The sequence below is a fragment of the Neopsephotus bourkii genome, unplaced genomic scaffold, assembly GCF_033783945.1.
Source record: "Neopsephotus bourkii isolate Nb327-2 ecotype Australia unplaced genomic scaffold, CSIRO-AGI_Nbou_v1 NB_1060, whole genome shotgun sequence".
Taxonomy (NCBI): Eukaryota; Metazoa; Chordata; class Aves; order Psittaciformes; family Psittacidae; genus Neopsephotus; species Neopsephotus bourkii.
The window spans coordinates 1563440-1591265 of record NW_026901548.1 but is presented as its reverse complement, the minus strand read 5'-3'; the positions used below and the strand labels follow the sequence as shown (position 1 = coordinate 1591265).

Genomic DNA, 27826 nt, shown 5'->3' with positions numbered 1-27826 from the left:
GTCCATGGCGCCGTGGGCAGGGGAGCAGCGCGCTCGCCTTTGGCATTGCCTGTACCTGGAGTTGTTGGTAAACTGGAGCGCATTGGTGGGTGGCCGGTTTGGGTCAGGAGCATCCATAGCAATGGGACTGGGTTGGGAGACCCGCCAGGAGAATCAGTGGACAGCACCCATGGGTGGCTTCCCCCCTGAAGCCATGAAGCCATCGTGGAGCTGAGAGGGTCACAAGCATCCCTGGCTGTGCTGTGCTCCTGCAGACCCGATCCGAGGTCACGGACAGGCATTTATCCATGGAATGAGTTGTCCTTTTCCACTTTATTCCCAATTTCCAGGCTCTGCATGGAGAGAAAGAGCCCGTTGGGGCTATGAGCCCCTGGGACACTGTTGTTCCTTGTCAAACCCGGCAGAGGAGCACGTGGCTGTGCTAGTGGCTCCAGAACGATGCCCTTGGCACAGGGGGTTCCCAACCTTCTCTCCCTCTTCCCTGTGGCCACAGGCTTCCTCCTCAGCACCACCAGCTCAGCCTCTGCGCATCCCACACTGGTTCCTGTGTTGGCACGGGAATTCTCCCCTGGAGCTGGAGTGGGATGCTTGGGAAACACTGCCTCAAACTTGTAAGAAGTCACCTAAGAAGAGCTGGAGGCTTCATCAGTGAAGGTGCTGCTGTTCCCACCCTTTCCACACCACATCCGCACCCTACCGATACCTCGTCCCATTGCTGGATGCAGAAGGGTTTTCACCATCACAGTAGCAGGGAAGGGCAGGGGCTGTTGCCCAGTTTCAGCGTGTGTTGCTCTAAAAAGAGTGAGAAGTTTGGACATCACAAAGAAAGAACCAACAAGGTTTGGGGCAATTCCTCTGGGATATTTGGTATGGAAAAGCAGATGTTCAGAACCTCTTATGCTGGCTGGAAAGGATCCCTTTGAGGGGGCAGATGTGTTAAGGGGCAGAGCTGAGCTGAGCACCTCGTGGTGATGGTTTTGGGCAGGCAATGTTGGAGGTGGTGCTCATCATCGCTGCTGCTCCGGTGCTTTGGTGTGCGCTGCCATAGGGCATTTGGGGTGCAGGACGTGGGCACTTGGCCATCATTGGGGTCACCCTTTGCGAATGCTCCTGCTGCTGCCCAGTGAGGTGGATACGGAGGTTTGTGGTCCAGCAGCAGCCCTGCACTGGGGTCTCACTGCTTGCTGTGCTGGTGGGCACCACTCAGTGTGTGGGGTCCTGATGCTCACAAGGGGCAGGTTTGTGTTTCAGCGCTGGCCCGGGTTGGATAAACGTGTTGCTGTGTGGGTTCCCCCTGGTTTATACCCTGTTTTAGAGCACTGAGGTCTTGTTCCAGCTTTCAGTTCATTGATCTTCCATGAGTCTTCTTTGAGCAAGTCCTCTGAGCGTCACCAAGAGGTGTCAGGAGACAGCAGAGGAAGGAAGGGACTGGCACGTTCATCCATGGAGGATCAGGGACGGTCTCACCCCAGTGAGAGTGGAGCTGGGATTTGGGAAGGGGCCGCAGGGATTGGAGCAATCCCATGGGCAGCTCAGGTCTCCCATCAAAAGACTCCAAGTTAGCTGAATCAACGCTCCATGTGTTCACCAGCAAACGCCAGAGAACCTGTTGCCAAGGCTGAGATGTCTCACTTGATCCCATTAACCTCTGTGTCCATGCAACCGCATACATGTCACCAGGCGAACACGTGCCAGAAGCTTTTGCCAGCTCTTGAAGCATGTGTGCTGCATGTGATGGGCCTGATCCCACATGGAAAATCCCTGGGGCACCTCAGAAAGGACTGAAGGGCCTTTGTGTCTTACGTGTTGATGGCGTGGCTGATGATCCGGGATGCTCTCTCTGCATCCCTCTGGGGACAAGGAGAGGCAGGATGAATGTGGGTGCTCAGTGCATCCAGTCCATTGAGTTAAATGATGCTAAGTGTGATCTTGTTGGAGGAATTTGGGATGAGGAGTGAAATCTCTCTGTGTGGGTTGAGCAGGGGTGAAGAAGTCATTAGCTGGCACTTCCCATAGTCAACGCTGTCAATGCCTGGCTGAGATCAGCATCCCATCCCATCCAGGGTCTCATCCATGGTGGTCCAGGGCATCACCTCCCAAGAGCCTGATGCTCCCAACGCAGCCCCATCCTCACATGTGTCTTTTGCTTGTCCTGTTGGGAAGGGAGGCAGGTGCTTGAACCCACCCCATGGCACTGCCAAAGCAGAGGGGTGTCCTGCTGCCCGCTCCCATTGGGAGCAGGCGTGGGCCTTGTGCGATAATTCCTGATGCTCATTATTTATAGAGCAGCCAAATTGAATTATTAATAGGGAAAATTCAGATAACGTCCCCACTCCTCGGTTTGTAACAGTTTCCCATTAATAAGGAAAATTGGAAATTTATCACTACATCTGCTCATTAAAACTCACTCTGGTTTTCTTTTTCTTTGGGTGTCTCAAATGAAAGGCGAGGAATAAACGGCGAGGAAAAAGCCATTTATTCCCTGCTTCTCGGGGCAGAGGCAGCCCAGCGTTAAAGTCTCTGCTGTTGGATGTGGAGGGGAAAGCAGCCTATAATAAAGCAGCTTTTCAGCCATGTCCGTTGTGGCGTTGCTGGAGTCTAGAACAGATCCTGGGAATCGCATCCTGCTGCTTCTCTTTGTAGGGCTCTGTGGGCTGTGGGGTAGATCCCGGCTTTCCCTCCCTCCCCAGCAGCTCTCCTTGCTTCCAGCATGTGTTGCTCCCGGCTCCGAGGAGTGAATGTTAGTGCCTCTCCTGCTTCTTTCAGAGATGGCGGATTCCTATACCTATAAAGGTGGAAGGAAAACTGCAGGCTCTCACAAACCCGCTGCCAGCAAGGAAAGCAGGACAGAGACAAGGATAAACCCACCGGGAGAGCTGCCCAAGCTCGGTAAGGACATGGTTTTCCTTTCCATAGAGGTGGATGGGGCAAAGGGGATGAGGCTGGGGGCAGGATTGGGGGGGTGTGAGTGCATCTGATCGTGCCTTTGCTTTAACCCACTGGGGAGGAGTGTGCTGGTCCAGAAAAGCCCCCTTGGGGCTGCAGGAATGGGAAGGGAGCGATGGAGCCGGTGTCTCCCTTGCTGGCTTAACGAGATGGGTGTTTGTGGTGCCGGTAGCTGAGTGGGACATCAAAGGAGGGAAAGGCTTAAAGGAGTTCAGCCCATCTGCTGCCTCCTGGGTCGAGGAGGTTTGCGAGTCGATGAGCCCCAGGGGACCCGCTTGCTAAGGGCTGTTGCTCTGATGGATGGCTGATTGCTCTATCCAGGCATCTCCAGGCCCGAGGAGATGTGTTTCCTTCTGTGTGCTTACACTGGGCTGCTCCACAGAGGGGCTCTCACTGCCTTTACAGTGCTCAAAGCCACGTTGGGGACAGGGGCTTGGAGCAAGCTGCTCCAGTGGAAGGGGTCCCTGCCCATGGTAGGGGTTGGAGCTGGATGGGGTTTAAGGTCCCTTCAACCCAAACCACTGTGGTTCTATGGTTCTGTGATAGCGAAGGGTTCCTGCACCCTGGGTGAGGCTCAGACCCCAGTGATGTATCTGAGACCAGGCACCCAAAATCAGCAGCTTTGCAGGGAAATGCCTGTGCCCTAAATGCTTCCCAAATGTCCCTCTTCCCTTGAGGGGGTTGAAGCTGTAATTGCTAACAGAGGGCTATAACTTATTACTGATGGGAATGAGCTCCAGCTGTCCTCAGTATGAGCATACCTGTGTTCAGGAGGGCTTTTCTGTGCCCCACATCTTAGCAGCCCTTTTTTAGCTCTTGCTTCTGGCTTGGATGGACTGAAAGTGATGAGGGGGAGTGAAGGACACTTTGTGATGAAGACACTTCATTGTTCTCACTGGGATGGGGCTGGAGGGGGAAATGGTGGACAGGGTTCATGTCATCAGGGTGAATTAAGGTGGATGCAGGAGCCTCGTTGGCACGGGGAGCATCCTTCCCAAGCCAGGTCTTGGTCCAGAGAAGGGATGGGATTTCTGTGCTCAACAGCCTGCCCAGACACAGGTTTCTATAGCTGAGTGGTGGAGTTGCTGAAGGATTTCTTCCAATCCAAGTGGAAGGATGGGTTCCAAAGCACCCCCCGGCTGTGCTGGAACTGTTCTGTGTGAGTGAAAGGAGATGTGTCAGTGGGTACCAGGAGACGCTGCTGCCTCCTATGCAGGTATCTGTGGGTGTAGGGGCTGTGCACTGAGCTGCAGAGGAGCTGGCATTGCCTCCCAAAGGGGAATCTCCATCCTTGGCAGGGCAGGGATGCTCAGCCCGGGGCCCTGTGCGTGTCCATAGACTGCATGGAGCGAGGGAAGCGGGGTTGCCGGGACAGCAGCGTTTGATGGGCGCTCCCTCTGTTTGCAGGGAATGCAACCAGTGACAAATCCGAAGGCAGGAAGAAAGGACGACCCAAGGCTGAGAACCAGGCACTGAAAGACATCCCTGTAAGACCCCGGCCCCTCTGCTCCCCAGTGCCATCCCTGCCTTGCCCTCCACATCTTCCTGCACTGTATGCTCCAGCCAGCCCCATCCCAAGGTGAAACCTGCCCTTCCCAGAGGCTTAACCATCAGAGCAGCCTTGTGGGCATAGCGAGATCTCACCCCTCCATCCCCTCCATGCAGGCATCCAGCATCCTCCAAAACCCAGTTAGGGAACACACCCCCCCTCCAGCCTCTTCCCAGTGCCATGCCCAGATGAGCTGCATTCTCTCTCAGACACGTCAGGTTTGGCTGATGATCCGGGAAAGGGGTGATTTATTCCCCACAGAGTTGTGCAGTTTCATTCCCGCACAGCAGCACGGACAACACAGGGAGCAGTTTGTCAGGAGAGCATGGCCATGGGGTGATTTATTGCCTAGATGAACGATGGGGTGATTAAATCATTTAGGTGGCTTCTAGCCTGATTTATTCCCTTAGCCTGGCTGGGAGTGTGTGTGTGCTTGGGGAGCCACATTAACCTGTAGAGCCTGCAGCATCTGTCCCAGCTCCTCTGGCTGGAGGGAGCACCACGGCCCTGCAACACAGTTCCCTTTGGGGCTGGACAGGAATGATCACAAGGTCCCATGTGGCCCCTCGGGATGCAGCTGGACGCATGCTCTTCCCTCATCAACGTGTCTCCTGTTCCCAGCTCCCCCTGATGAACCAGTGGAAGGACGAATTCAAAGCCCACTCCAGGGTGAAGTGTCCCAATGCAGGCTGCTGGCTGGAGTTCCCCAGCATCTATGGCTTGAAGTACCACTATCAGCGCTGCCAAGGGGTAAGGGGACCAGAGGGATGCCTGTCCTCTCCAGTGCCCTGCTCATACCTTCCCCTCTACAGGGTAAAGCCCCTCTTGGGCCTTATACCCCCAGGAGAAAGATTACATTAAAACAGGGAGGGCATGGATGGGCCAGAAGTGGTTCATGAGATGCACATGAGAGAGACTGGGGTCCCTCCAGCTCCATGTGAGGTTTGTCTTAGGGGACTGTGGGCTGTTGGTAACCATTTGGAGGGGCAGAAGGATGCTGCCCATGATCTGTGCTCATACCTGCATCAGGAAGAGCCCGTCCCTTCCATGCTCTCACATCCGTGCTCCCCTGTCTCTCCCTGCTCACACAGGGTGCGATCTCCGAGAAGCTGACGTACTCGTGCTCGTACTGCGAAGCTGCCTTCACCTCCAAGACCCAGCTGGAAAAGCATCGGCTCTGGAATCACTTGGATCGGCCCGTGCCAACCAGCAAAGCAGAAAACAAAGTGCCCAAGGCTATTGGGAAGAGCAGTGGCAAGAAAAGGTACCAGGCTTTGGGTGGGCTGCGTGGCGGTGGTGTAGGGATAGCTGGGAGAAGGGGAATGTGCCCACCTCCGTTCCCCGTGATCCGGGATGGTGATGGGGGGGAGAGGGGTCAGGGCATCTGTGTAACAACCCCTCTTTAAACAAGCCCTCTGTGCTTTGCCCTAGAGCTGCTGAGAGTTCAGCTTGCCCCACCATCCATCCCAAACAGGCAAAGACGGACAAAGCCCCGGGCCAGGACCATGCGGAGAATGGGGAGTGCCTGGTGGAGAGCCGGGAGAGCAAGGAATTCCACATCGCCGGAGCCGAGGCCATGGCAGCAGCCACCCCAACGGCCAGGTCCTCCAGTGGCAAGGACACCATGCAGCAGGGGGGCAGCCAGGCCTCGCTGCAGGAGGAAGACCCCGAGAGGATGAAGCACAGTAAGATGAGAGCCCGGGGCTGTGCTGGTTCCAGAGCCTAGAGAGGGGTGTCCTTGGGGAAGGGGCTCTGCTCCAGCCAATGCGAGTGGCTTCCTGAATGTTCCCAAGTTGTAGCATCCTGATAACTGGCCCCCAACTCAGTTCCTTGTGGCTCCACTGGGAGTTAAAGCCTGGTGGGAGCTGTGGTAGGTGTATGGGGGTCTCTGAGGTGCCAATACAAGAGGGATGTGGACCTGCTTGAAGAGTCCATAGGAAGCCATGGAGCTGCTGCGAGGGCTGGAGCAGCTCTGCTCTGGAGCCAGGCTGAGAGAGCTGGGCTGGGGCAGCCTGGAGAAGAGAAGGCTCCTGAAGGGGAGACCTTAGAGCAGCTCCAGTGCCTAAAGGGGCTGCAGGAACCTGGAGAGGGGCTTGGGACAAGGGATGTAGGGACAGGGCAAGGGGAATGGCTTGAACCTGCCCAAGGGGAGATCAGCTGCTGAGGCTGCAGAAACCACGTGGCTTTTGGCACAAGACTGAGACCATCACATCCACTTATTTCTCCTGGGGTTTTGGGGTGGTAAGCAGCATCCTGATGCTGTTTGGTGCCGCATGTTTCATGGTGGTAAAGGCCTCCTCAAGGCGATGCACTCCTGACATAGAGCACGTGCCCACCCCATGCCCTGGGACTGCTGGAGCCCCCTGGCAGTGCAGGTATTTGACCAAATCTCTCTCTCTGTTTCTCTCTTTTGAGTCAGGAAGGAAACAGAAAACTCCTAAGAAGTTTACGGGGGAGCAGCCGTCCATCTCGGGGACATTTGGACTCAAAGGTAAGAGAGGGATGGCTCCGGTGGCTCTGGGGTTGTGGCTTCATCGTGGGGCGTTTCAGGGAAGCCCCTTTCCCAAGAGCACTCCCTGTGGAGGAGGAACGTGGCAGACACCCGGAGCATGGGGACACCACACTGGAGGAGCTGGTGCCTCTTACCATAGGGGTGTTGTAAAGGGAGTTGAAGGCAATGGTGGAGCTGGCACTGATAACAGCCCTGACTGCTCTGCTTGGAAGCCTCTTGCTGGGGATGAGGGGAAAGAGGAAAGGATCCGGGTATGTCCAACTGTATCCCAAGAGTAACGAGCTGCTGACACAAGTAAGGCACGAGAAGCACCAGCTCATCATCATCATCCCACCGTGCTGGGATGTCACAGCCTTTCCAATGGCACCGAGGGGGATCTCTGTGCCTAGAAAAGCTGCGTGACGCATCCATCCCTCAGATGATGCTCCAGTGCTGGTCGCCCACAGGCAAGAAGATGAATTCAGGGGAGAAGAGATGTGTCGCTGGGATGTTTTCTATGAGGAGGCTCAGGAGTTGCTGTTTCAGCCTGACAAAGCAAGAGCAAGTGGGACTGTGCTCCATAGGTATACCCAAGTGGGATGGAAAGGAGAGGGGAAACCAGGAGCATCCCTGCTACAAGAGCAGCTGGATTCAGCTTGCCCATGAAATATGCTTGATGAGGGAAATAAAAGTGGATTTCCAGGCAGGAGGCAGCACCTTCCAGTACGAGAGGCACTCGGGGGAGAGGCACTAATGGCTTTGAAGGGTTTAAGCACTTATTGATGAGCAGTCTGGATGTGGTCTCCCCTTGCTCCTGGGATGGCTGGGGTTGTGCCCCTTAACAACCCCACAGAGGCACTGCCACAGACTGAAACGTCTGCTGTGGGTTCCTCAGGAATAAGCTGGTTCCCCACTGACCCTCAGGTGGAGAGTGAAGATGAGGCAGGCATTTGCCTCCATCCCCTGGGCTCAGTGTGGCAGTTCTCTCCCCAAAGACAAGGGTGCCACCAGCCCATCGCATTCAGACCCAGGCTCACAACCCATGCTTTCAGAGGGATGTGGGCCCTCGTGGGGCAGGGGTGGACCTGACCCTGGCACTCAGGTTTTCCATTCCTTGGATGTGCCAAAGGATTCTGTGTGACAGAGCATGCTCTCAGCCCGTGCTGACCCTCCTGCTGCTCACTTCACCCTGCTTGCTACAGGGATGATGCTTTGGTGCTTGGCAGTGATGCCTGTAGCAGGCTGAATGGGAAGCACATACTTTGCCCAGGCAGGGATGAGGCACAGGGAAGTTGGGATTGTGGATGTGGTTTGGGGAAGCTGGTGGGGATCCTGGCACTCAGCCTGCACGGAGAGCCCTGCCTTCGGTGCCTCTCTGCTTTGCAGGCAGGCTTGGTGACAGCCATTGGCAACCCAGGGAGCCAGGCCAGCTTTCCTCTTCCCTGTTTGCCTGTCACCCGGTCACCCCTCTTTTCCTGCTCCTTCCTGCCCCTTCCCAGCACACATTGGGATGGGAAGAGATCCATGTGCATCATGACAAGTGCATACAGATCCAGGACGGAAGGTTCTGCATCCCTCTGGTGTCTGGGGTCCCAGAGTTTACCCAGTTTTATAAGCAGGACCACAGTTCCTTGGCATAAGCAATCAGCCTCTCCAGTGCAGGAGCATCAGCAGGACCTTCACTGTTATATCCTGCATTTGCTGTTTCAATTCCCCATCTTGGTTCGTCTCAAAGTGCCCTTCTGCCTCCTCCTGTCTTTCTCACAGTCTGCCTTTCCAGCAGCACCTACCCCACTTTGCCGTGGTGTTCCCACAGTTCATAAACTGCCTGGGTTGGGGGAGATGATTCCGTTCGTAAAACACCACAAGCTGTTAGGATTGCTTGTCACAACGATGGACCCGATCCCATACACGCATCCTTGGCAGGGCTGCAGCCAATTTGCTGTGTCTGGATTAGTGGAAGGGATTTTTCCCCTTTCTAAACGTGCCCTGGTCTCTCTACAGGGCTTGTCAAAGCAGAGGATAAGGCAAAAGCTCATCGGGCCAAGAAGCTGGAGGGGAGCACCAGCGTGGAGGAGCTCAAAAAGAAACCTCTAGGAGCTGCTGTGAAGAAGGAAGCTGTGCATCTACCAGCAGGTGATGCTCGGGGAGGCAAAGCACGGGAGCGCTTACCCTGTGCTCTGCTCCAGGCCTGTATGGTCCCCACTGCGGTCCCCACGTTCACCTGCAGGTCCCATATCCCTCCTTGCCCCCTGGGTGAGTTTTCCAGCAGGTTTGTGAGCAGAAGCAGCACAAAATCAGGCTGTTCCCCCCTTGGCTTCACTGTGGCCACAGTTTGGGGCAGGGAGGGTGGCATTTTTCTAACCATCATCTCCATGACCGATGGCAGTGCAAAGCTCTAAGCGTGCTTCCATCTTCTCCGAGGCGCATCCTACATCCTAGCGCAGGTTGCTGCCTTGCCTTGGGAGCTGTGACAGCAGGAGGAAAGCAGGATGTGCGAGATAAACACAGCTGCAGTGCCTTGCACTGCTTTCAAATTCAAACACATCACCCTGAGATCTCAGAGCTGTGCAAAGGCATCCAAATAAACAGACTTGGTGGGTTTGATTCGGGCCAGGCTTCCCTTGCTCTAAGCCCAGCATCACTGTGCTGAGGATCACTGTGAGCTCTGGACCTGGAGCAGGTTTTGACCCCACAAATCTCTTACTTTGAGTGGTTTTTAAGCCAGGCACAGACATTCTTATTTGATGCTTGGAAGCTAGCACTCACTCCTCTTGCTGCCTGTGTGTCTGCTGGGAAGGAGATTGCCAGGGAAGCTTCCCAGGCCCCCATCCCAATGGAGCCGAGATGCTCACCTTTGTTTCATGTGGCAGGGGGAGGTTATTCCACACATGGCAAGATCAGGTAGCCAAGGGCATCATCATGTTTTAACTCCCAGCTTGCAGGACGTAGCAGGGTTGGAAAGGGGGGGAACCTCCTTTTCCCTATCAAATGCCAACAGGGCAGGTATATGAAGAGACCCAGGGACCAGTTTGCTTCAGGAGCTGTGGGGCAGGCAGAGCTGTGTGGTTTGGGCCTGGTTTGGGCTTGACCTATGCCTGGGGGAGTGTTTCTTCGTTAACATCAAGACCTTTCCCCAATTCAGTGCTTTTTAAGGTGATAAACAAGGCTCAGAGCAGGGTTGTCCTCAGTCCAGGCAGGCTGCTGTAACACCTCTCTCCTGTCCCTCACCAGCAAACCCTGAGGACCAGTGGCAACGGGAGATCAGCGAGAAGGGAGAAGTCGCCTGTCCAACCTGCAGTGTTATAACCAGGAAAACTATCGTGGGGCTCAAAAAGCACATGGATGTGTGCCAGAAAGTAAGGACTTGCTTTCTCCAGTCACCCACATATGGATTTTGTAAGGGAACGGATGCATATGTGTGCAACTCATAAATGTGCTCTGGGCTGGTCATCTTCAGAGGGAAGATGATTGCCTCGCATCGATTCAGAGGGAATTAAACACCTAAGTCCCTGGAAGTGTTCAAAAGCCATACAGATGGAGGCCCTTAGTGACCTGCTTTAGTGGTTTTACTGGGGGAAAGGTTGGACTTGATGATCTTCAAGGTCTTTTCCAACCGAGATGCTACATCCCTTTGTGGTCTGAGGCCTTGGCCTCGGTGTCTCCAGCAGAGCTGGGTGTTTCTAGTAGCTAAATGAATGGTTGTGAGGCTGGAGAGACTGTTGGAGCTGTCTCTAATCTGGCCTCCTCCTGAGTGCTGGCTGAGGGATTTCAGTGTCCCACGCCTTGCATCAGGCCACATAAATTGTGCTTGAATGAGAGCACGTCTCAGGGAGGCCTCGTGCTTGGATGGGCTCAGGCAGGCTGTCAAGAGCAGGGCTTCAGTAACAGTGCAGTGAGGAATGGTCTCTGTGCCACGCCACCATCCATCAGAGCAGAGGATCGCATCCTCATCCGTCACCTGGCGCGGTGCAGAGCCATCACCACAGAAAGGCAACGTGGGATCGATGCCTCCTGCTTGGAAAATATGGGGCTGGGCTTCACTTCCACATTCATTTTCTGTAAATGCCTCCTCAGCCTTTGCCTCTCTATTTAGGCAGCAGTGGGAGCCTGCTCTCCCTTTCAGACCCTGGACTGCAGCGATGCTGGGCAGAATCCTGCCTCCTCTGGTGTCCTCCTGGCTGCGGTGGAGCGGGATCTTGGCCATCACTGCTCATGTCTCCTGTGCTTTGGAGCATCTCCCAAGCTAAACCAGGCTCCGTGCAGGCCTGCTGAGCAGTGATAGGCCACTATAAATAGGCTGCATCCCTTTAAAGTGGGTGTTTTGTCCCCCTTCCTTGGGGAGGACAGTCCTTGCTGGGGCTGGGATGCTTCACAGAATCCCTGCCAGAGCAGTCTGTGGTCCATTGGGGACGGTCCCCAAGCTCTGGGTGTGTGACCACAGGCCCAGCTCTCAGCATTTCCCCTCTAAGATGAACCTATGGCACAACCTTAGGGAGGTCCCACTGCTACAGGCATGTGGTATACCCACCAGAAGTGACCCTGGAGCACAGGCACTCTCTCAGCTTGCTCTCTGCTTTAAAGACTGAAGTATTTCTTAGCTGGACAATGGGAAGAGGATGTGCAGGCTCCCAGAACTCTTATAAACCAACAGAAATTGGTTTCTCCATTCCTTGCTTGTCGCTGAGCAGTCTGCCCTGTTTCCCTTGGGTTTGGAAGGGAAATAAGGGATGGGGACAGTGGCAACGTGCTGGGGCCTGAAAGAGGTGAGAGCAGGTAAATCCTGCCAGTGTCCTGGGTGGGAGGGCTTCTTAGAACATGGACATGGCATGTTCTTCAGTGTGGACCAGAGGAGGAAACCCCAAATTGGCTGGCATTGGTATCTGGTGAGTTAAGTGGCTTTTAGCATCCACCCTGTTAGGGTCAAGCGCTTGGGTCTGGAGCAAGGTTAACTGATGGGAGCACAGGGATATGTGAGTCATTCCCAGCTGGCTGCAGTGAGTTTATTCTTCATTTCCCCAGACCTTTGGGATGAGGAGGGGTTTGCAGCTCCATCCTCATTCCCTCTCCAGCTTCCAGTCCAGGCTTGACTGAAGGGGGAAGTGGTGAAGGTGAAGCATCAGCCAGGCAGGAGGAGCAGGAATGGCTGCAGCCATCCAGGCACCAGCTCCCTGTCGAGACATCCTGTCTCTTGGTGCCCAGAGCATTCACCTCCTGAATCAATACATGCTGGTACCTGCCCCAGCACAAGCCATGTTCTGCTTCTTCACCGTGCAAGTTCCCCTTGCACGTCGGTGTGTGCATTTAATGCCTCTCCCCAGTCACTCAGGAGGCCAAGTCAGGTCACAAGCAGGGCAATAGGAGGTGGCAAGTACTCTGCTGTGATTGTGTCCAGCAGCATCTGAATTTCAAACAGCCCAGGCACCCACAAAGGGGTTTGTACACCAGCATCTGCTGCAGTTAATAGTGCTGCAGAGCACAGCCCTCTAACGTACTGATAGATCAAAGCTGCTCCTCTGTCCTAACCCTTTAACAGGAAAACTCAGATACCAGGTCCAGATGTTTGCAGCCAGCGGGGTTTTAAATCTACATCCAAAATGGAATGTGTTCCAGCACCTGGGGCATGTGGGTTTGATAACGGTACCCAGGACCACAGAGAGAAAACTGAGCTGCAGGCTGGGACTGGGATGGGGACAGGGTCCCCTGCTGGGTCCCAGTGCTGGGTGCTGCTGCCCATGGGGCTTAGTGACAAACAGCCCTCTGGGGAATGAACAGTGGCCTCTGCCCCCCGTGGTGACTTGTCTTTGGTTCCTTCAGCTGCAGGATGCCTTGAAGTGTCAGCACTGCAAAAAGCAGTTCAAGTCCAAGGCTGGGCTGAATTACCACACCATGGCTGAGCACGTCAGCAAGGTAAGAGCTGGGCTGCCCTCTCCTCACACCTCGGTTCTTGATGCAGATGCAGATGAGGCTCTCAGCAGTCTCTTCCCTTTGGGTGAAGGAAGGTTTCACACCATCACCTTCACAGCGTTTCCCATGCTGCTCAGTCCAGACAGTGGCCAAGCAACGCTGTTCCTTCCCTGGCAGCTCCTTGGATTCGTGTTGATCCTGGGAGCAGAGCAGAGAATACACCAGGATTCCAAATCTGGGGTGGGGAAGATGCAGTGAGTGCCGTGAGGGGGATTTTGAGGGGCAAAGCTCTGCCTCCAAAACCACCTGCAGAGCCGGGGCTGATGGGTTCTGCCTTGCACAGACCTCTAAATCCTGCTCTCCACTAAGAAGGAGGCACAAAATCCCTCGTGGATAACGCTTGGCAGGTACCAGGTTAGGTGCTCTTGAAAACCTGCTCATGTACCTCCAGGATACCAGGGCAAGGCACAGCCTCATCTCGATGTGTCCCGTGCTTACCAGTTGTGACTTGTCTTTTACCTGTGCATTGATCTCCTGCTCTTCAGTCTGGCTGGTGAATCCTCTGTGCAGGAGCTGCTCCTGAGCTTCTCAGCTCGCCCTTTGGGTACCAGTGCAGGGTAGGCACGAGCAGGTCTGGCATGGGCCAGTGCAGGTGTTGGTGTGTGGTAAAGCAGTGGGAGATGCAGCTCTTCTAAGGCAGAGGTTTGCCATCTCCGGCCGCACAGGACACGAGTGAATGGTTGACTCTGTCCCTTCTGTTACTTCCTTGTTTCCAGCCCGTTCCTGTGGAAACCACTGGCCTTGGTGAACAGGAAGAGAGGGAAAGGCTGAGGAAAGTGCTCAAGCAGATGGGAAAGCTGAAATGCCCCAACGAGGTACGAGAAGGATTCCTGTTTCTCATTGTGTGAAGGGTGGAAGGAGCGCTCCCCAGTGCAGGGGGGGACGTGCGCTCTCCAGGCATCCCTTGGCACATACTCGACTTCTCCACCTTAGCTCAGCCATCCCAGTCCCATCCTGCTGTCTCTGTGTGCTCGGGCCACGGGCCCTCCCAGCAGGAGGGGGGGCACAGGGCAGGTTGAGCAGCATTGAGGGGCAGGTTCTGCTTCCTGAGCTCAGGAAGGGGCAGAGCACAGCATAAAACCAGCCCAAAGCACGCTGGAAACAGCGGTGAGCTGGCTGCAGACAAGTTACCAACAGGTAATGGGGTATATGGCAGAGGCTTGCCCCTATGGGTGCTTGACTCAGTGCAGGCAGTGCCTCCCAGTGCCTCCTGTGTGTCTGTCTGGAGGGCTCTGGTGCTGTGTTGGGGCAGGTAGAGCCAGAGACAGGGGATGCTGTGGCTCTTTGGGGATGAGGGGCTGCTCAGTGATCACACATCCCCGCAAGGAGCACATGAATCCCCAACTTTCCTTATCCCTTCTGCCCATCCCTGCAGGGCTGCGTGGCCAACTTCTCCAGCCTGATGGGCTACCAGTACCACCAGAAGCGGTGTGGGAAGCAGCTGGCCGAGGCCGACAAGCCCGTGTTCAGCTGCCCGCACTGCGGCAAGAAGTACAAGTCCAAGGCTGGCCACGACTACCATGTGCGGTCAGAGCACACGGCCTCGGTGAGCCCCCCGGATGCCTCCACAGCCCAAGGAGCGGGGCCATCCCCCCCTGCAGGGGACTGCAGAGCTGCAGAGCCTCTGGGCAGGACAGAGCCGGGCAAGGCAGGTGCAGATGTTGAACTGATGTTGTTGTCTCACTGTGTACATGTGTTGGGGGGGAGACACAAGCTATAGACCCCTATGAAAAAGCAGGATGCTGTTTATGGGAGCAGGATGCTCGGCAGTGTTCCCTTGCCCTAGTGCCCGCAGGGCTGTGCTCCAGCCCACCCTGCATCCGTGCTGTGCAGGGAAGAAAACCAGAGCTCAGGCCACTCCCTTAGCAGTAAGCAAGCGCCAGCTGCTTGCCAGCACTGGGGTGGCAGGATGCGTCCCTGGGGAGCATCCTTTTCTGTTCTCTTGATGCCTACTGACAGTGCATCCGACTCTAATAAACTCCCTAGCTCAAATAAACGGAGACGTTTATACCCGTGGGAGCACGAAAGGATGCAGGCAGTCTGATGTTGGTGGCTCTTCAGCCCCCCCTGCATGATGCAGGTTGTGCCAATGCAGAGCCCAAACCCCAGTATCCCACTGCAGAGGGCTCCTCTTCTCCCCTCAGCATCCCCATCCTCACCCTGTCTCTTTGCAGCCTCCGGAGGAGCCAGAGGTGAAGCCAGAGCCTGGTCCCATAGAAGATTTTGAGCGGACCCCGAGCGGCCGCATCCGTCGGACGTCGGCACAAGTGGCTGTTTTCCACCTTCAGGAGATAGCAGAGGATGAGCTGGCCAAGGACTGGACCAAGCGGAGGATGAAGGATGACCTGGTGCCTGAAACAAAGCGGGTGAGGAGCCTTTGTTTCTCCTCTCCTCTTGCAGTACAATGAGATCCTGGGAGGCAGCGCGGCTCAGGGCTCACGTGGCTCGTTTCTGTGCATTAAATCAATTAGCTCTGATGGCAAATCTATTGCTAAAGAGCCCACCCAGCCTCAGCAGTCTGGAGGCTCTATAAGAGCCTGGCAGCTTTGCCCTTCCCATTGCCAGTTCTCAGGTGTAAATGGAGCAAAAGGTGATGCTCTGTGGGCAGTGGAGGGATCAGAGGGTGTTGTGGAGGGAGTTCAGCGCTGGTCCATGCTCAGCAGTGAAGCTGGCACTGGCAACCAAGAGGAGTGTGTGGAGAGAGTGGAGGTGGATGGGAAACCATTCCCCTTCCACTGTCAGAGAGCAAAGGTGCCCCGGGTGGAATTGCCTCCCTTCCACATGGAGCTGATTCCCACTGTACAGGGCAAGCAGAGGGAGCTGGAGCCTGGAGCTGCAGCGAGCAGGGGTGCCCATGTGGGTTGGTGCCGTGGGATCTGTGTGGCCAGGTCGGTGCTCTGCTAGAAGTGAGCTTCATGGAGGCATCAGAGTAACACGGTAACCCAAACACCCCTCCTGCCTGGGGGAGAGGTGGTTCCTGGCAATGTCCCAGAGGTGAAATTCCCCCCAGGAATGCTCCTTCTGGCCCATAGAGGGAATGGAGCAGCAGCAACTCGTAAACCTCTTCAGTGTAAAGGGGAAAAAAGAGGAGTTGAGGGATTTTAACCCCATGGTTGATACTTTTTGGTGAGCAGCAGGACTCAACCCAGAGGCACCATGGGAGTCTCTGCAGCCTTTTTCCTGCAGTAAGATCCCAGGTCTTTCCCTTGCTCCCAACACTTGGGCATCTCCTGTCCAGTGCTCTGAAACTCACCATCACAAAGAAGGGAGCGAGGAGCAGAGGGCAGTGGGATGAAGCTTTGCTGCAGCAGGGGATCATGGCAGTGCCTCTGCCCCGAGCACACCCAGTGCAGGACAGCTCCAGCCCAAAGGGTGGATGGGAGGGAAAGAGCCCAAGTCCCAGAGCCAGCCTGGAGGAGCGATCCCAAGGGCACAACAGCACAGCTTCAACCAGAGCGCCTGCCCTGTCCTGGTGCCTGTGTTCCCAGCAGAAGGGCTGCTCCATCATCCTGCAGGGAGCTGGAGGAGCTCAGCCTCGCTCAGCTCCCATCCTGCACGCAGTGGGCAGGTGAAACCAGAACAGAAACAAACCAGCATCTCCTTTACCCTCATGGGCATCCCGTGAGGCAGCTGATGCAGGTTAGGATCCAGGCATGGTGCTGCCATCCACCCTGAAGCAGAACTGAGCCTTTAGGGCCAGAACCGATGCAAACCTCAATGCTTTGGGTGCTGTTGCTGCTTTCCAGATGCCTTCAGCTGCAGTGCATTCATAAGGCTAAAAGCTCAAGCCCCAAGTAGCTGTTTCATTTTGCCTGCAGTGAGAGGGGAGGTGTGATGCTCTCTTCTCCCCCTTCCAGCCTCAGCACTTGCATTCCTCTTTCCTCCTTGAATTGCTCCCCTTAGTCTTGACTTTGGGCATTTTCTGTTTGAATGGGGTACCAGGAGCTCCAGGCCTGGACAAGGATGCAAAGGCATCCTAAATGAGCTGCTGGCATAATCCTGTGTGAAATGCTGTTGCTGGTGGTGGATTTTATGAGGCATTTCTTGTGTTAGGTCTAGTTGAGCGCCATCTCAGCACTGCAAACCAAAGAGGGTCGCTGTGAGCTTGGAGGAAGCAGGGTGGCATTGAAGACAGGCAGTGGGGGAGCTGGGTTTCAGAGGAGGTCAGTGCAGTGGGAGCTGCCTGCAGGTACTGTCACGTTCCCTTGACAACGCTCACATCATCTGTTCAGTCTGTGACATTGGAGTGATGCTGAAGGAGGTGGGAGGCAGGATTTGGCTGGGGGGAGCCTGCTGACTTCAGCACGCTTGGTGCTGCTCGTGCATCGCTCAGGACCCCTCGACATTCACGACTTGCTTCAGATCAGGGTCTGTAGAGCCCTGCCCTGGCTTGGACCTGGGGAGAGGTGGGCTCTCAGGGATCAGTGGCAGATTCCAGCTGCTCCTGCACCATCTCAGCAAGACTTGGGCAATTCCAGAGAGCCGGAGGGATGGATGCTTCCCAGCTCTGGCCTGTGACCAGTGATGGTTGGATGCGCCCAGACGTGCTGGAGCACAGGATGCGCCCCATCCCGAAGCTCTCCAGTTACCCCCCACAATCCCAGCAGTCAGCATGGATTTCAAGGGAGCTGATGAAGAAATCCAGCCCTCCTCTCCATCCCTTTGCCAGGCAACAACGCTTTTCCCTAGGGAGAGGCAAACAGCTCCTCAGCAAGCCGATGGGATACAGGGGTTCACAGCCCCACTGCAGCCCCTGCCCCATGCTCTGCCCTCGTGGCCACGTGGCAGCCAGGCCTGGCCAGGGAGAGGACCACTGGGTTTGGATCCCTTTGGTGGCCCATGGTGGGATGCGTTTGCCTTTCCCCTGGAGGGTGGATTCCTTCACACCAAAGCGATGGCATTAGAATAAACGATTGCTGCTCCATCCCAGGCCCTGCGCTGCTCCATTCTGCACTAACCAAATCCAGCACTTCTAAATATACACTGGAGCCTTATTCTCTCGCTGGGATCTTTCTTTGCCTCTGGATAAGCTGAAACAGATGGGGTGTTTCACAACGGCCGCTTGCTGGGGATGGCAGATGGGGAAGGGCACACCCCTGCTGCTTTTCTGGGAAAAAATCCCCTTTCCAGAAGCTCCATGAAGATGATGCTGATCCTCGACCCTCCTCTGGCCTTCGCTGGGGCCATGGCGTGAGCAGGAGCATCTCAGGGCTGTTGTAGAAGGAGCAAGAGGCCGGCTGGTTCTTGGCTTGGTGGTGCAGGCAGGCACTGGTGGGTTCTGGGGGGTGATGTCCTTACCCATTTTAGAGGCTGCATTGGGAGAAACCATCTCCTTGAGCAGAGGGAAGAGGCATTTAAGAGGCAGGAGGGGAGCAAACACCACGGACATCCCCCAGTTTGGTTGTGTGATGCTTTCCCTGTAGAGCTCAAGGTGGGATTGCTTGTTTCAAGGTGCTTTGCGCTGGAGATGCTGATGGCTCCTGTAGCCCAGGCAGCTGCTGTGTTGCAGAGAGAAGGATGCTATAGGATGCAAGGGGATCCTGGTTACATCCCAATGGCTTGGGTTTGGGTGTTGCTGCAGCAGCCTTGGAGACTGCACATCTCTGTGGGGCTGGGGGCTGTGTTGTGGGGTAATGAGGGTCCAGAGCTAAAGGGGAAAAGTCACCCCCAGGCTTGAGCTGTTAAGAAACCCCCTCCTGGCAGCAGGCTGCATTCCAGAGCAGAAGAGCCTGGCTCGGGTTTGTCCCCCAAAACAATGGCCCTGTGATCTGGGCAGGCGCCAGGCTGAGCCCTGCGGCCTCATGTCACTGATGGGCTGAACCGGATCCCAGCTCAGCAGGGACCGGTCCATCCTTCCTCCTCCTGCTCGTGGTGTGACCCGGCCACCCGGAGCCACGCAGGGGACCCTGCAGCCAGGCAGCACCCTTGGGCTATCCCTGCCTTCCCATCCAGGACAGCATCGGCCGGGGTTTCCATGGGGGGATGCGAGAGCCTCGCGCTGGGGACCTCGGAAAGGCTTCCAGGGGCGCGTTGTTGGCCGGGGCCGAGGCAGCTGCATGGTTCTCATTTACTGCTCTGGGTTTAGGGGAAGGGGAGAGAGCCTTGAAATATGAACGTTAATGAAACAAACCCATCAGTCAAAGAAAACAAGCCCTTCCCAGCCCAGCATCCTTCGACTGTTCACAAGAGATGGGCCGCAGCCAAAACCGGTTGTAATCGTTTAATGGTTTGGCCATGAAGATTTTCACTTACAGGCTGCTTGAGGAAAATAAATGGGGAAGAAAAAAAAAACCAACAACCCAAAACCCGGAGATTTAAATATTCCATGCCTGGGGCTCCCTCTTAATAGAGACATAAAGATGACTTTGACATTCCCAGAACCGCAGCGCCCCGGGAAGGCATGGGATTTGCATGTTATTGTACAGGCCTGCTGGAGGAGAGGAGGGAGGGATTCTTGCTCCGGAGTGGGAAGCTGGAGCAGCAGAGTCCACGTCTCTGAACATCCCCCCTTGTCTCCTCCCCAGGGATGTGCAGAGGGAGAGGTTGGTGCTGGGGCTGTGTGCGGTTCCTGTTGGCTCATTCATGGGGTTGATTGGGTTTTAATTAAGGAGGCCGTTTGGCTCTCAGTATCAGTGACAGAAAGGGACTCCTGTGTTCTCCCCTGGAGGTGCCATTGCCTGTCCCCAGGCTGAGGACCAAGGGGTTGGTCCATGCACCATCCCAGAGCTTCAAAGAGCTGGGCTGGCATCTCCCCTGGCCACGGAGCACAAGAGCAGCACGCTGGGGCTCGGGGGGTTTTCACTTCCAGGCCTTGGGACACCATTGCACAAGGCTCTTTGCCCCTCACATTGAGCCTGCCTTTCCCCAGGCTCCCTTCCCCATGGCCGTGTGCTGAGGTGGGCCTGTGGATCCCTTAAATTCCAGTGGAAGTGAGTGGCTGGTGCTGGTGGGAGCTCCTCTTTGCAGGGAGGTTTGGGAGCAGCCACTCTGGGGGAGCTGGGCAAGGGTAGATCCGTGTTGATCAGCACATTCAGGAAAGCCTCAGCTGGAAAAGAGCCCCGGCTGCCTCCCTGCAGCATCAGAGCCACGAGCTCCAGGTCCTGGGGGTGTTGGGTCTGCATCGGTGCGAGCGTTGTCTCTGCATCCTCCTTGGGCAGCCGGATGCATCGAGCACAGAGGTGCCTGACTGTGCAATGCCATGGGCAAAGCTCCCCCAGCCCTGCTCTGAACCGGGGCAAGGCTGGGGCTCGAGACCCAAAAGGCATCGATCCTAGAGCTCTCTAGAGCTGGGAGACCTGGTTGTGCAGGCAGGGGCTCCGTGTCCCCTGGTGATGGTGACACAGGGCCAGGCCCAGGGGTCAGGCAGCACAGAGATGCCACAGCCACGTTTGCTGCTGCTGCCCATGCAGCCGTGGCGCTGGGAAGGCCGAGTCTCTGTGCTGAACCTCGGGGTCCTTAATAAAGCCCTAATTAAAAGCACTTGGAAAGAGCAGCCCTGCCAGAAGGAGAGGCAGAGACACAAGAGCCGTTCATTGTTCGCTTGTGCCCATCCATGGGTGGAAAGCAGCCACGGAGGCTCTTGGTGCCCATCCCCTCTGTTTGTTCTCCCTGTTACAAAACGTGGCAGGAGGGGTTTGCTGATGCGATGCATTGAAAACACCCTGCTCTGGGCCTGCAATGGGGCAGGAGCAGGAGCATCCCCTCTCCTGTTTGCATCACCTGCAGGGGGCTGCAGCACCACTGGCTCCTGCTCTGGGGTGCCTGGAGGGAGGTGACATCCTTGGGGGAAGCCTCCCCACTCATTTTCAGCTCGGTTTCACCTCTCCTGGGTTGGGTCGGGGGGAAGCAAGAGCCCTGTGAAGAGCATGGAGCCCACCAAGGCCAGCGCTGATGGGTGCAGCTCTGCTCACTGGCTTCTATTGTTTGCAGCTCAATTACACCCGACCCGGGCTTCCAAAGCTCAACCCCAGGCTGCTGGAGAGCTGGAAGAATGAAGTGAAGGAGAAGGGCCGCATCAACTGTCCCAACAACGTAAGGACCACCTCTGTTTGCCCCTGGGCTGCCTGGTCTCAGGCTGCAGGAGGAAAGGGGAGGTTTGGGGGGCACAATCCCACCAAAGCTAGGTTCTGTTGGGCCCCACATGGAGCTGGGAGAGACCCTCCTCTCAGTTCATCTCTGAGGTTGCTGCTGTGCCTGCTTGAAGCGTATCCCACCTTTGGGAGCCTCCTGGTGTGCTCCAGCCACTGGGGTTGGGGATGAGGCCACGCTCTCCCCATGTTCCCTTAAGGCTGATGGTTTGGGATCACCCAGTTCAGGCTCTGGAGGTGCCAAGATCCAAGGCTCCACATTCTGTACTCCAGAGCCTTTCCATGGGGGGAACCTGCTGTTCCCAGAGCCAAGCTGGGGCTGGTTTGAAGCCGTTTCCTTTTGAAGCCCTGCGACAAGCAAAGACCTCAGGGACGTGGTGCATGGGCTCCATCCTGCTGCAGAGCACCCCCTTGGCCTGAGCTGGCGGGGAGGTGACCTCCACCCTTGGTTTAGCTTCTCAAACAAAGCCTGGCTAAGGGGGTTCTGAAGGAGGATGCTCCCCCAAGGCCGGGGGGATGCTCTGGGTGCTGAATGGCACTTTGAAACCGGTCATGGAGAAGGGAAGCTGCGTGGAGACCTCAGAGCAGCTTCCAGTGTCTGAAGGGGGCCTATAGGGATGCTGGGGATGGACTCTTCATTAGGGACTGTAGTGACAGGACAAGGGGTAATGGGTTCAAACTGAAACAGGGGGAGTTCAGATTGGATCTAAGGAGGGAATTCTTCCCTGTGAGGGTGCTGAGGCACTGGAATGGGTGCCCAGGGAGGTTGTGAATGCTCCATCCCTGGCAGTGTTCAAGGCCAGGTTGGACAGAGCCTTGGGTGAGATGGTTTAGTGTGAGGTGTCCCTGCCCATGGCAGGGGGGTTGGAACTGGATGATCTCCAGGTCCTTTCCAACCCAAACCATTCTGTGATTCTCTGCTGCTGTCAGGGTGATTTCTGTCTCCGTGAAGCATCTGCTGTGGCTCCAGGAGCTCCCGTAGCCCAGCAGGACCCTCCCTTGCGCTCACAAATGTACGTTTTCCATGGAGACATTGAAAGGAGACATTTGTCATCCCGTTGCAGAGGGATGTGGCCACATGACTCCCATTAGCACTAATAGGAAACGTGTGACCAGAGGCCTCCGCGCCTCACAGAGCATTAACCTCACGCTGCTCAGCCTGGACCCGTGGCCTTGCTGGCACAGCAGGCTCCTGGCCCTGGTGCAGAGGAAGGCACGGAGCCGGGGGGGGATCGTGGCAAACCCTGCTTTGTTTCTCCCTGCAGTGCTGTGAAGCCATTTACTCCAGTGTCTCGGGGCTGAAGGCTCACCTGGCCAACTGCAACAAGGTGGGTCCCTCCGCTCACAGCCTCAGTGGGGTTGGGGTTGGGGTTTTGGTCCCCCCCCCAGCTCGTTTGGAAGCAACAGGCCATGGAGTAAGGGCAAAGGTTGAAGGATGTGGCCACTGGGAGGGCTGGGTGAGCAATGCTGCTGCCCATCGGGCTGTCACCGCTCAGCCTGGTCTTGCACCATCCCCATCAGCTGCTCAGCCTCAAGGGCAGGATCAAACCCACAGCTAGAGGCAGATGAAGGCAGAGAGGCTGGAGCTGAGGAGGGATGGGGGGGACTTGAGTGCTTGTCCAGTCTTGCAATGTGGATACCTCACCCAAGAGCCCAGACCTCTGATGCATCGAGTGCCTTTGGGACGGGCAGCATCCTCCTGCCTCAGCATCCCCATCCCACCGCAGCTCCTACTGGGTTCCTGCAGCCCCTGAGTCATGCACAAGCCTTTGGCTACCCAGCGTGACTGCAGCAGCTCAGAGCCAGGGAGCTGGGAGCTGACCCTTCCCAAGGCACATGGGATCAGGAGTCTTTCTCTGCAGCCCCTCTGGAAGCTTCCCCAGCCGGAGGGATGCTGCTGTGGGATGGAGCCGAGGCCGAAGAGGCGGCTCCTGCTCTGTGCAGGGCTGAGCATCAGAGCTGTGAGCCCCGGTGGCCTGCAGCCACCACAGGGGAGGGATCCGGAGCTCAGCGTAGGTCCCTGCGATTGGAACTAAGAGCTGGTAAAGCTTCCAGCATGAAACGCTTCCAGCTGCAGCTTCCATTGAATGGAGCTTCCAGGAGGCAGCTCCAGCGCATAGCCCGTGGTGATTGAAAACACAAACTCCATCCCTAGCTGGAACATCAGCCCCTAATGAGATCAGTTAGAAAATGGGCTGCAGAGATCCGCCAGAAGAGGCTGTGTTTGTGCAGGATGAAAGTGCACGGAGAGGAGGGCAGTGCCTTTGCTGGGGCCGTTTCCTGCCTGGTTCTGTGCATGGAACACGCTGTTGTCAGCAGGACTCTGCCCTTACAGAGGATTTAGTTTGGCAAAGGACCCGCAGCCCACCAGATCTGCCATAAATCACAGCCCCTCCATGGCTGGGCTGTGATTCCTGCTCTAAAACCCTGCAGAATTGGTTGAAATGGAGCAAGAGCCTCACTGAGAACAGAGGATGCTCCCAGGCAGCACCCGGTCCTCAGCGGGGAGGGATGCTCCACGCTGATGCCTCTTGCTGAAGCCAGCCTGCAGCAGGGCCAGCCCTGCCCGCATCCTGCCTGCTCCTGAAATCAAAGACCTGTCTTAAGGCCAGATTTACAGCACGGAGGAATTCCCAGGGAGCTTATACATCGCCTGGAGGGGCCCATCCATAAACCCCTCGTCAATAAGAGAGCACATTATCTCCGCGGTGCCGTGAACTGCGGCAGAGCAGGAGATCAGTCATCCCCACAAGGGCCCTAATGACAGGAATCCAGCAGTGGCTGCGTCTCCAACAGCCTCAGAGGAAAAGGAGGTGAGTCTGTTGGACATCAATGAGATGTGCTTCAGCCCCAGGAGATCCCAGATCTGCTGATGGAGGGGAAATGGGGCAATCAGCCCCCCGGCAGCATCCTGGGGGGCACACACACGGTGTCAGTGGTGACTTGCACTTGGTTTTGGGGACACACAGGCTGCTCGCTGCCCTCCAGGCTCCCAGGGCCTGGCACTTGGATGCTTGACCTGATGCCACCATCAGCACTGCTGCAGCACAACCAGCATGGGCTGAAATCGATGTGGAGCTGAGGGCTGGCAGAGATCTGGTGTGTTAGAAATGAGCGTTTTGCTGTTTCTCTTTGAGGTTTAAGCATCAATTTCCCCTCAAAGAGTGGGAGCAGGATGGGGGGGTCACCGTGGTTTTGGCTCTGCATGGGGCTGCAGGAGGATGCTCTTGTCTTGCAGGGGGACCACTCGGTGGGCAAGTACCGCTGCCTCCTGTGCCAGAAGGAGTTCAGCTCCGAGAGCGGGGTCAAGTACCACATCATCAAGGCTCACTCCGAGGTAAGGAAGCGGATGGGGATGCTCTGGGCTGGTTTGTGCTCCATCACACCCATCCTCAGGCTGCCCTCCTCCATCCATCTGCGTCTCCCACTATCAGCATCAGTGCTGTGATAATCTGGGATGATCCCTGTCCCCGTTCGGGTCCTTATCACCCATAGGGCCCATTGTGGCTGCTCAGCACAGGCCAGCAGGGCAGTGATAGCAGTGGGGCATGAGGTGGTCCATGCACGGGCTGTGTGTGATGGCCACAGCCCCAGGACGCTCACTAACCCCGGTGTCCCCCCATGGGCACAGAACTGGTTCCGGACCTCCTCAGAGGCCAGCCGGAAGAAGAAGAGCAGGGAGCAGCTTTCCTGCAGCAAAGAGGAGAAGAAGAAAAGCACAAACGGGAAGAAAAGGGGGAGGAAACCCAAGGAGAGGCCTCTGGAAACGTCCCCCAAGGGCAGAGAGAACGCGGCAGCAAAGACTAATCACAAGAAAACCCTGGAGCACTGGGAAGGCTCCAGAGGCAGCCCCGAGGGGGACGAGCGTGGCCCCAAGCCCCCGAGCCAGCGCAAGGCAGGAGCCAGTAAGATGCCTGAGAAATGAGAAGCTCAGAGACTCCTCTCCGAGGATTCGTTTACAGCCCAGGGTAACAGGGTGGGGGGGTCCCGGTTTTCTGTCCCCCCCCTTCCAATCCCCCCCCCTCCATCACCTCCTTTTTACAAAAAAGAAAAAAGAAAGAAAAGGAAAAAAAAAAAACCCTAAAAAACAAAGGGACAGAAAATCCCATGGAACCACTTGGAGCAAATCCCGGCCCTTGTTTCACACTGGAAAAACAACCGGATCGAGCAAGCTGGACCGCTCTGCACCCCCTGCCCGTGTACATACCCCCCTGCCCGGCACTTCCATCCCTGTTCCCTCACTTTTCCATCCCTATTCCCTGACTTTTCCCTCCCTATTCCCTGACTTTTCCCTCCCTATTCCCTGCCTTTTCCCTCCTTGCTCCCTGCACCAAACTGGTGATGCTTGAGTGAAAGAAAAGTGCAATAGCAGCAGGATGCCCTTGGCTGGGCTCCCTCTGGCTGCATGTGCTGGGCTGGGGGCTGTCCAGGCAGGCTCCAGGCTGCATCCCAGCTCCCAAGGGGATGTTTCCAAAGATGTTTGCCCCATGCATGCAGCCAGACAGGGGCAGAGGGGTGGCAGGAGGATGCTGGTGGGATCTGCTGGTGCTTTCCTTGGGATGTGGTGTTGGCTTTGTGGCTGGCTCGGTGCAAGGGGGTTGTTCCAGGCAGTGGGATGAGGCATGGAGCTGGCAGAGCATCCTCCGGACACATGGGGCTGGATGTGGTTGTGGAAGGGGTGCAGGAGGTGTGAGCATCCCTGGAAGTGGATGGGAGAGGGGGATGCTGTAGGATGATGGGTCGGGTTGGAGGGATTAACTGAATGTCTTGGGAATGGCGTGAGCACGGAGCAGGGTGATGGAGGAGCTGCAGCAGCAGTGGCAGTGCTGGGGTGGCCGAGCCACAGAGGGGAGCAGCTGATGGAAAGGGTGATTCAGGGTCCTCATCCCAAAGGTGCTGATGGCCCAAATGGGGGTGTCTGTCCCCCATTGGGGGGGGATAGGGGATGGCACAGAGGGGCAGCACCAAGTGACAATCATGGGTCCTGCTTTCAGCTGAGCCCCAACCGCTGCCCAGGCTCCTTCCACTCACCTTGTCCATGGGGCTGGGATGTGCAATGGGTGAATCTCAGCTCCCCCAACCTCTTTCCTTGGGGATGGGGAGCCCCTGCCCATGCTCCATCCTTTGCTTCCCTTTGCCTCTGTGCTAACACCATTGTACCACCTGGCTCCGGCCTGGAGGGAAGCATCCCTGGAGCGGGATGTGTCTGTCTGCAGGCAAAACCAGGCTACCTCTGTCCTTGGGAATCAGTAATGGGATGGAATCAGTTTCCCCTCAGTAATGGGATGGAAATCCTTCGTTTGAGTTTGGTTTGCCCCTGTGCAGAGCTGGGAAGGTGGCATCGGGGTGGGGAGAGCTTTGGAGCTTCTGCTTTAATCCATTGCAACCTCAACCCTGGGGTCCCTTCCCTGCTCCGTTCGGTTGTGATGAGCATCCTTGTCCAGGGGCAGGTTAGCACAGGATGGAATCGGAGTCATGGAATGGTTTGGGTTGAAGGGACCTGAAAGCTCATCCAGTTCCATGGGCAGGGACCCCTTCCACTGGAGCAGCTTGCTCCAAGCCCCTGTGTCCAACCTGGCCTTGAGCACTGCCAGGGATGGGGCAGCCACAGTGGGTGATGTGTTTGGAGCCAGGGCTCTTCCCATAGGAGCCAGGGCTCCTGCTCCAGCCACAGCTCCCAGGCTTTGGAGCAATGGGTGAGGAAGCTCCATTGGTTCCTTTGCTGCTTGTGCTTCCTCCCATCTGTTTTGGTGGTGATGCTGGGACCGCTCCTGCCCCGCTGGGAAGGGAGCCGGTCCGGAGCAGCAGAACCCATGTGCTCGGAGCTGTGTTGGTCCTTGCCACGATGGGGATGTGGTGATGCTGGGGCTGTGCCAGAGCAGTGACTGCAGGAAGGGCCGGGGTGAGGGACCCGAGGATGCTCAGTGTGCACATTGAGGCTGTTGGGTTTATGGGAAGGGGAGAATGGATCCTGCAGCCCCCATGGAGGAGTGGAGGGAGCCGCTGGATCCCAAACCCATGTCCCACCATGGGGGGAAACCCCCTGGCAAAGCTCCCTTCTTTGCCCTGTGTGTCCCAGGCTGCGGGTTTGGGTGCTCATCCCAATCCATCCCCACCGCCTCCCATTGGGCACAGCACAGGGCTCGATTCCCATTCACATGTCATTGATGGGCAGTGGGAATGGGGGTCCCGGTGCAGATGCTGTCCCCATCACCTCGGAGCTGGGGATGCTCCTCAGCCCCCTGTGGTCGAATGGGAGCTTTTAGGAGGAAGTGAAATCTTCAGGGTATATTTTTCCCCTTAAAAGGTGTTTTTCCCTACCACGCACAGAGGGATGCGTTCTCCCATCGCCGCCTTTCCATGGGACACCCTTTATCTGCCTGCTTGGCCTTGGAAGGCCAAGAACCTCACCTCAATCCAAAGGGACAAACGCATCCTTCCCCTTCCATCCCCTTATCCATGGAGGTTTGCAGACCCTGAGCTCCAGGGCCCCCCCATGTCCTCAGTGCTATGGGGTTAATATAGATCCAACAAGGGTACAGGGATGCTGGGGAGGGCGGCGTGGTGGGACCCATGCTCACGGTAAGTAAATAGGGGGCAGAGACCCCCCCCAGCACCCCCGGGTATGGGCAGCCCCATGGAGCTGGAGCTGCTCCATCCCTGAGCATCGCATCCAGGGGCGTTGGGAGCATTTTGGGAGCGTTTTGTTCTTTTCTTTCCCTCCTGGAGCCACCCATCCCATGGCACATCCGGATGTCTCTCGTCGGTGCCAGTTATTAGTGCATA

At 56.4% G+C, this 27826-nt stretch overlaps 1 protein-coding gene across 2 annotated transcripts; it reads left to right on the top strand.

Annotated features, from left to right (window-relative positions):
- The first annotated feature begins 635 nt into the window (after positions 1-635).
- On the top strand, positions 636-25068 carry ZNF512B (zinc finger protein 512B). Of its 2 annotated transcripts, XM_061361488.1 has the most exons (17): positions 636-654; positions 2767-2889; positions 4354-4433; positions 5117-5245; positions 5587-5759; positions 5927-6180; positions 6915-6986; positions 8991-9122; positions 10221-10345; positions 12804-12896; positions 13670-13768; positions 14329-14499; positions 15128-15319; positions 20883-20984; positions 22306-22368; positions 24279-24377; positions 24672-25068. In XM_061361488.1, exons 2-17 carry the CDS (start codon positions 2769-2771, stop codon positions 24963-24965), a joined length of 2199 nt encoding a protein of 732 aa, XP_061217472.1. In that variant the 5' UTR covers positions 636-654; positions 2767-2768; the 3' UTR covers positions 24966-25068. The 2 variants fall into 2 exon arrangements, with proteins under 2 accessions (XP_061217472.1, XP_061217473.1); XM_061361489.1 differs by lacking the exon at positions 636-654 and having other exon boundaries at positions 2079-2889.
- Positions 25069-27826: the final 2758 nt, after the last annotated feature.

What these genes read in the sequence shown, in the direction of transcription:
- ZNF512B (XM_061361489.1), top strand. Translation starts at nt 2,739, where the DNA reads ATGTTAGTGCCTCTCCTGCTTCTTTCAGAGATGGCGGATTCCTATACC. An exon ending in TGGTGCCTGAAACAAAGCGG is followed by an intron (nt 15,320 to 20,882) that starts GTGAGGAGCCTT and finishes TATTGTTTGCAG; the next exon opens with CTCAATTACACCCGACCCGG. An exon ending in ACCTGGCCAACTGCAACAAG is followed by an intron (nt 22,369 to 24,278) that starts GTGGGTCCCTCC and finishes CTTGTCTTGCAG; the next exon opens with GGGGACCACTCGGTGGGCAA.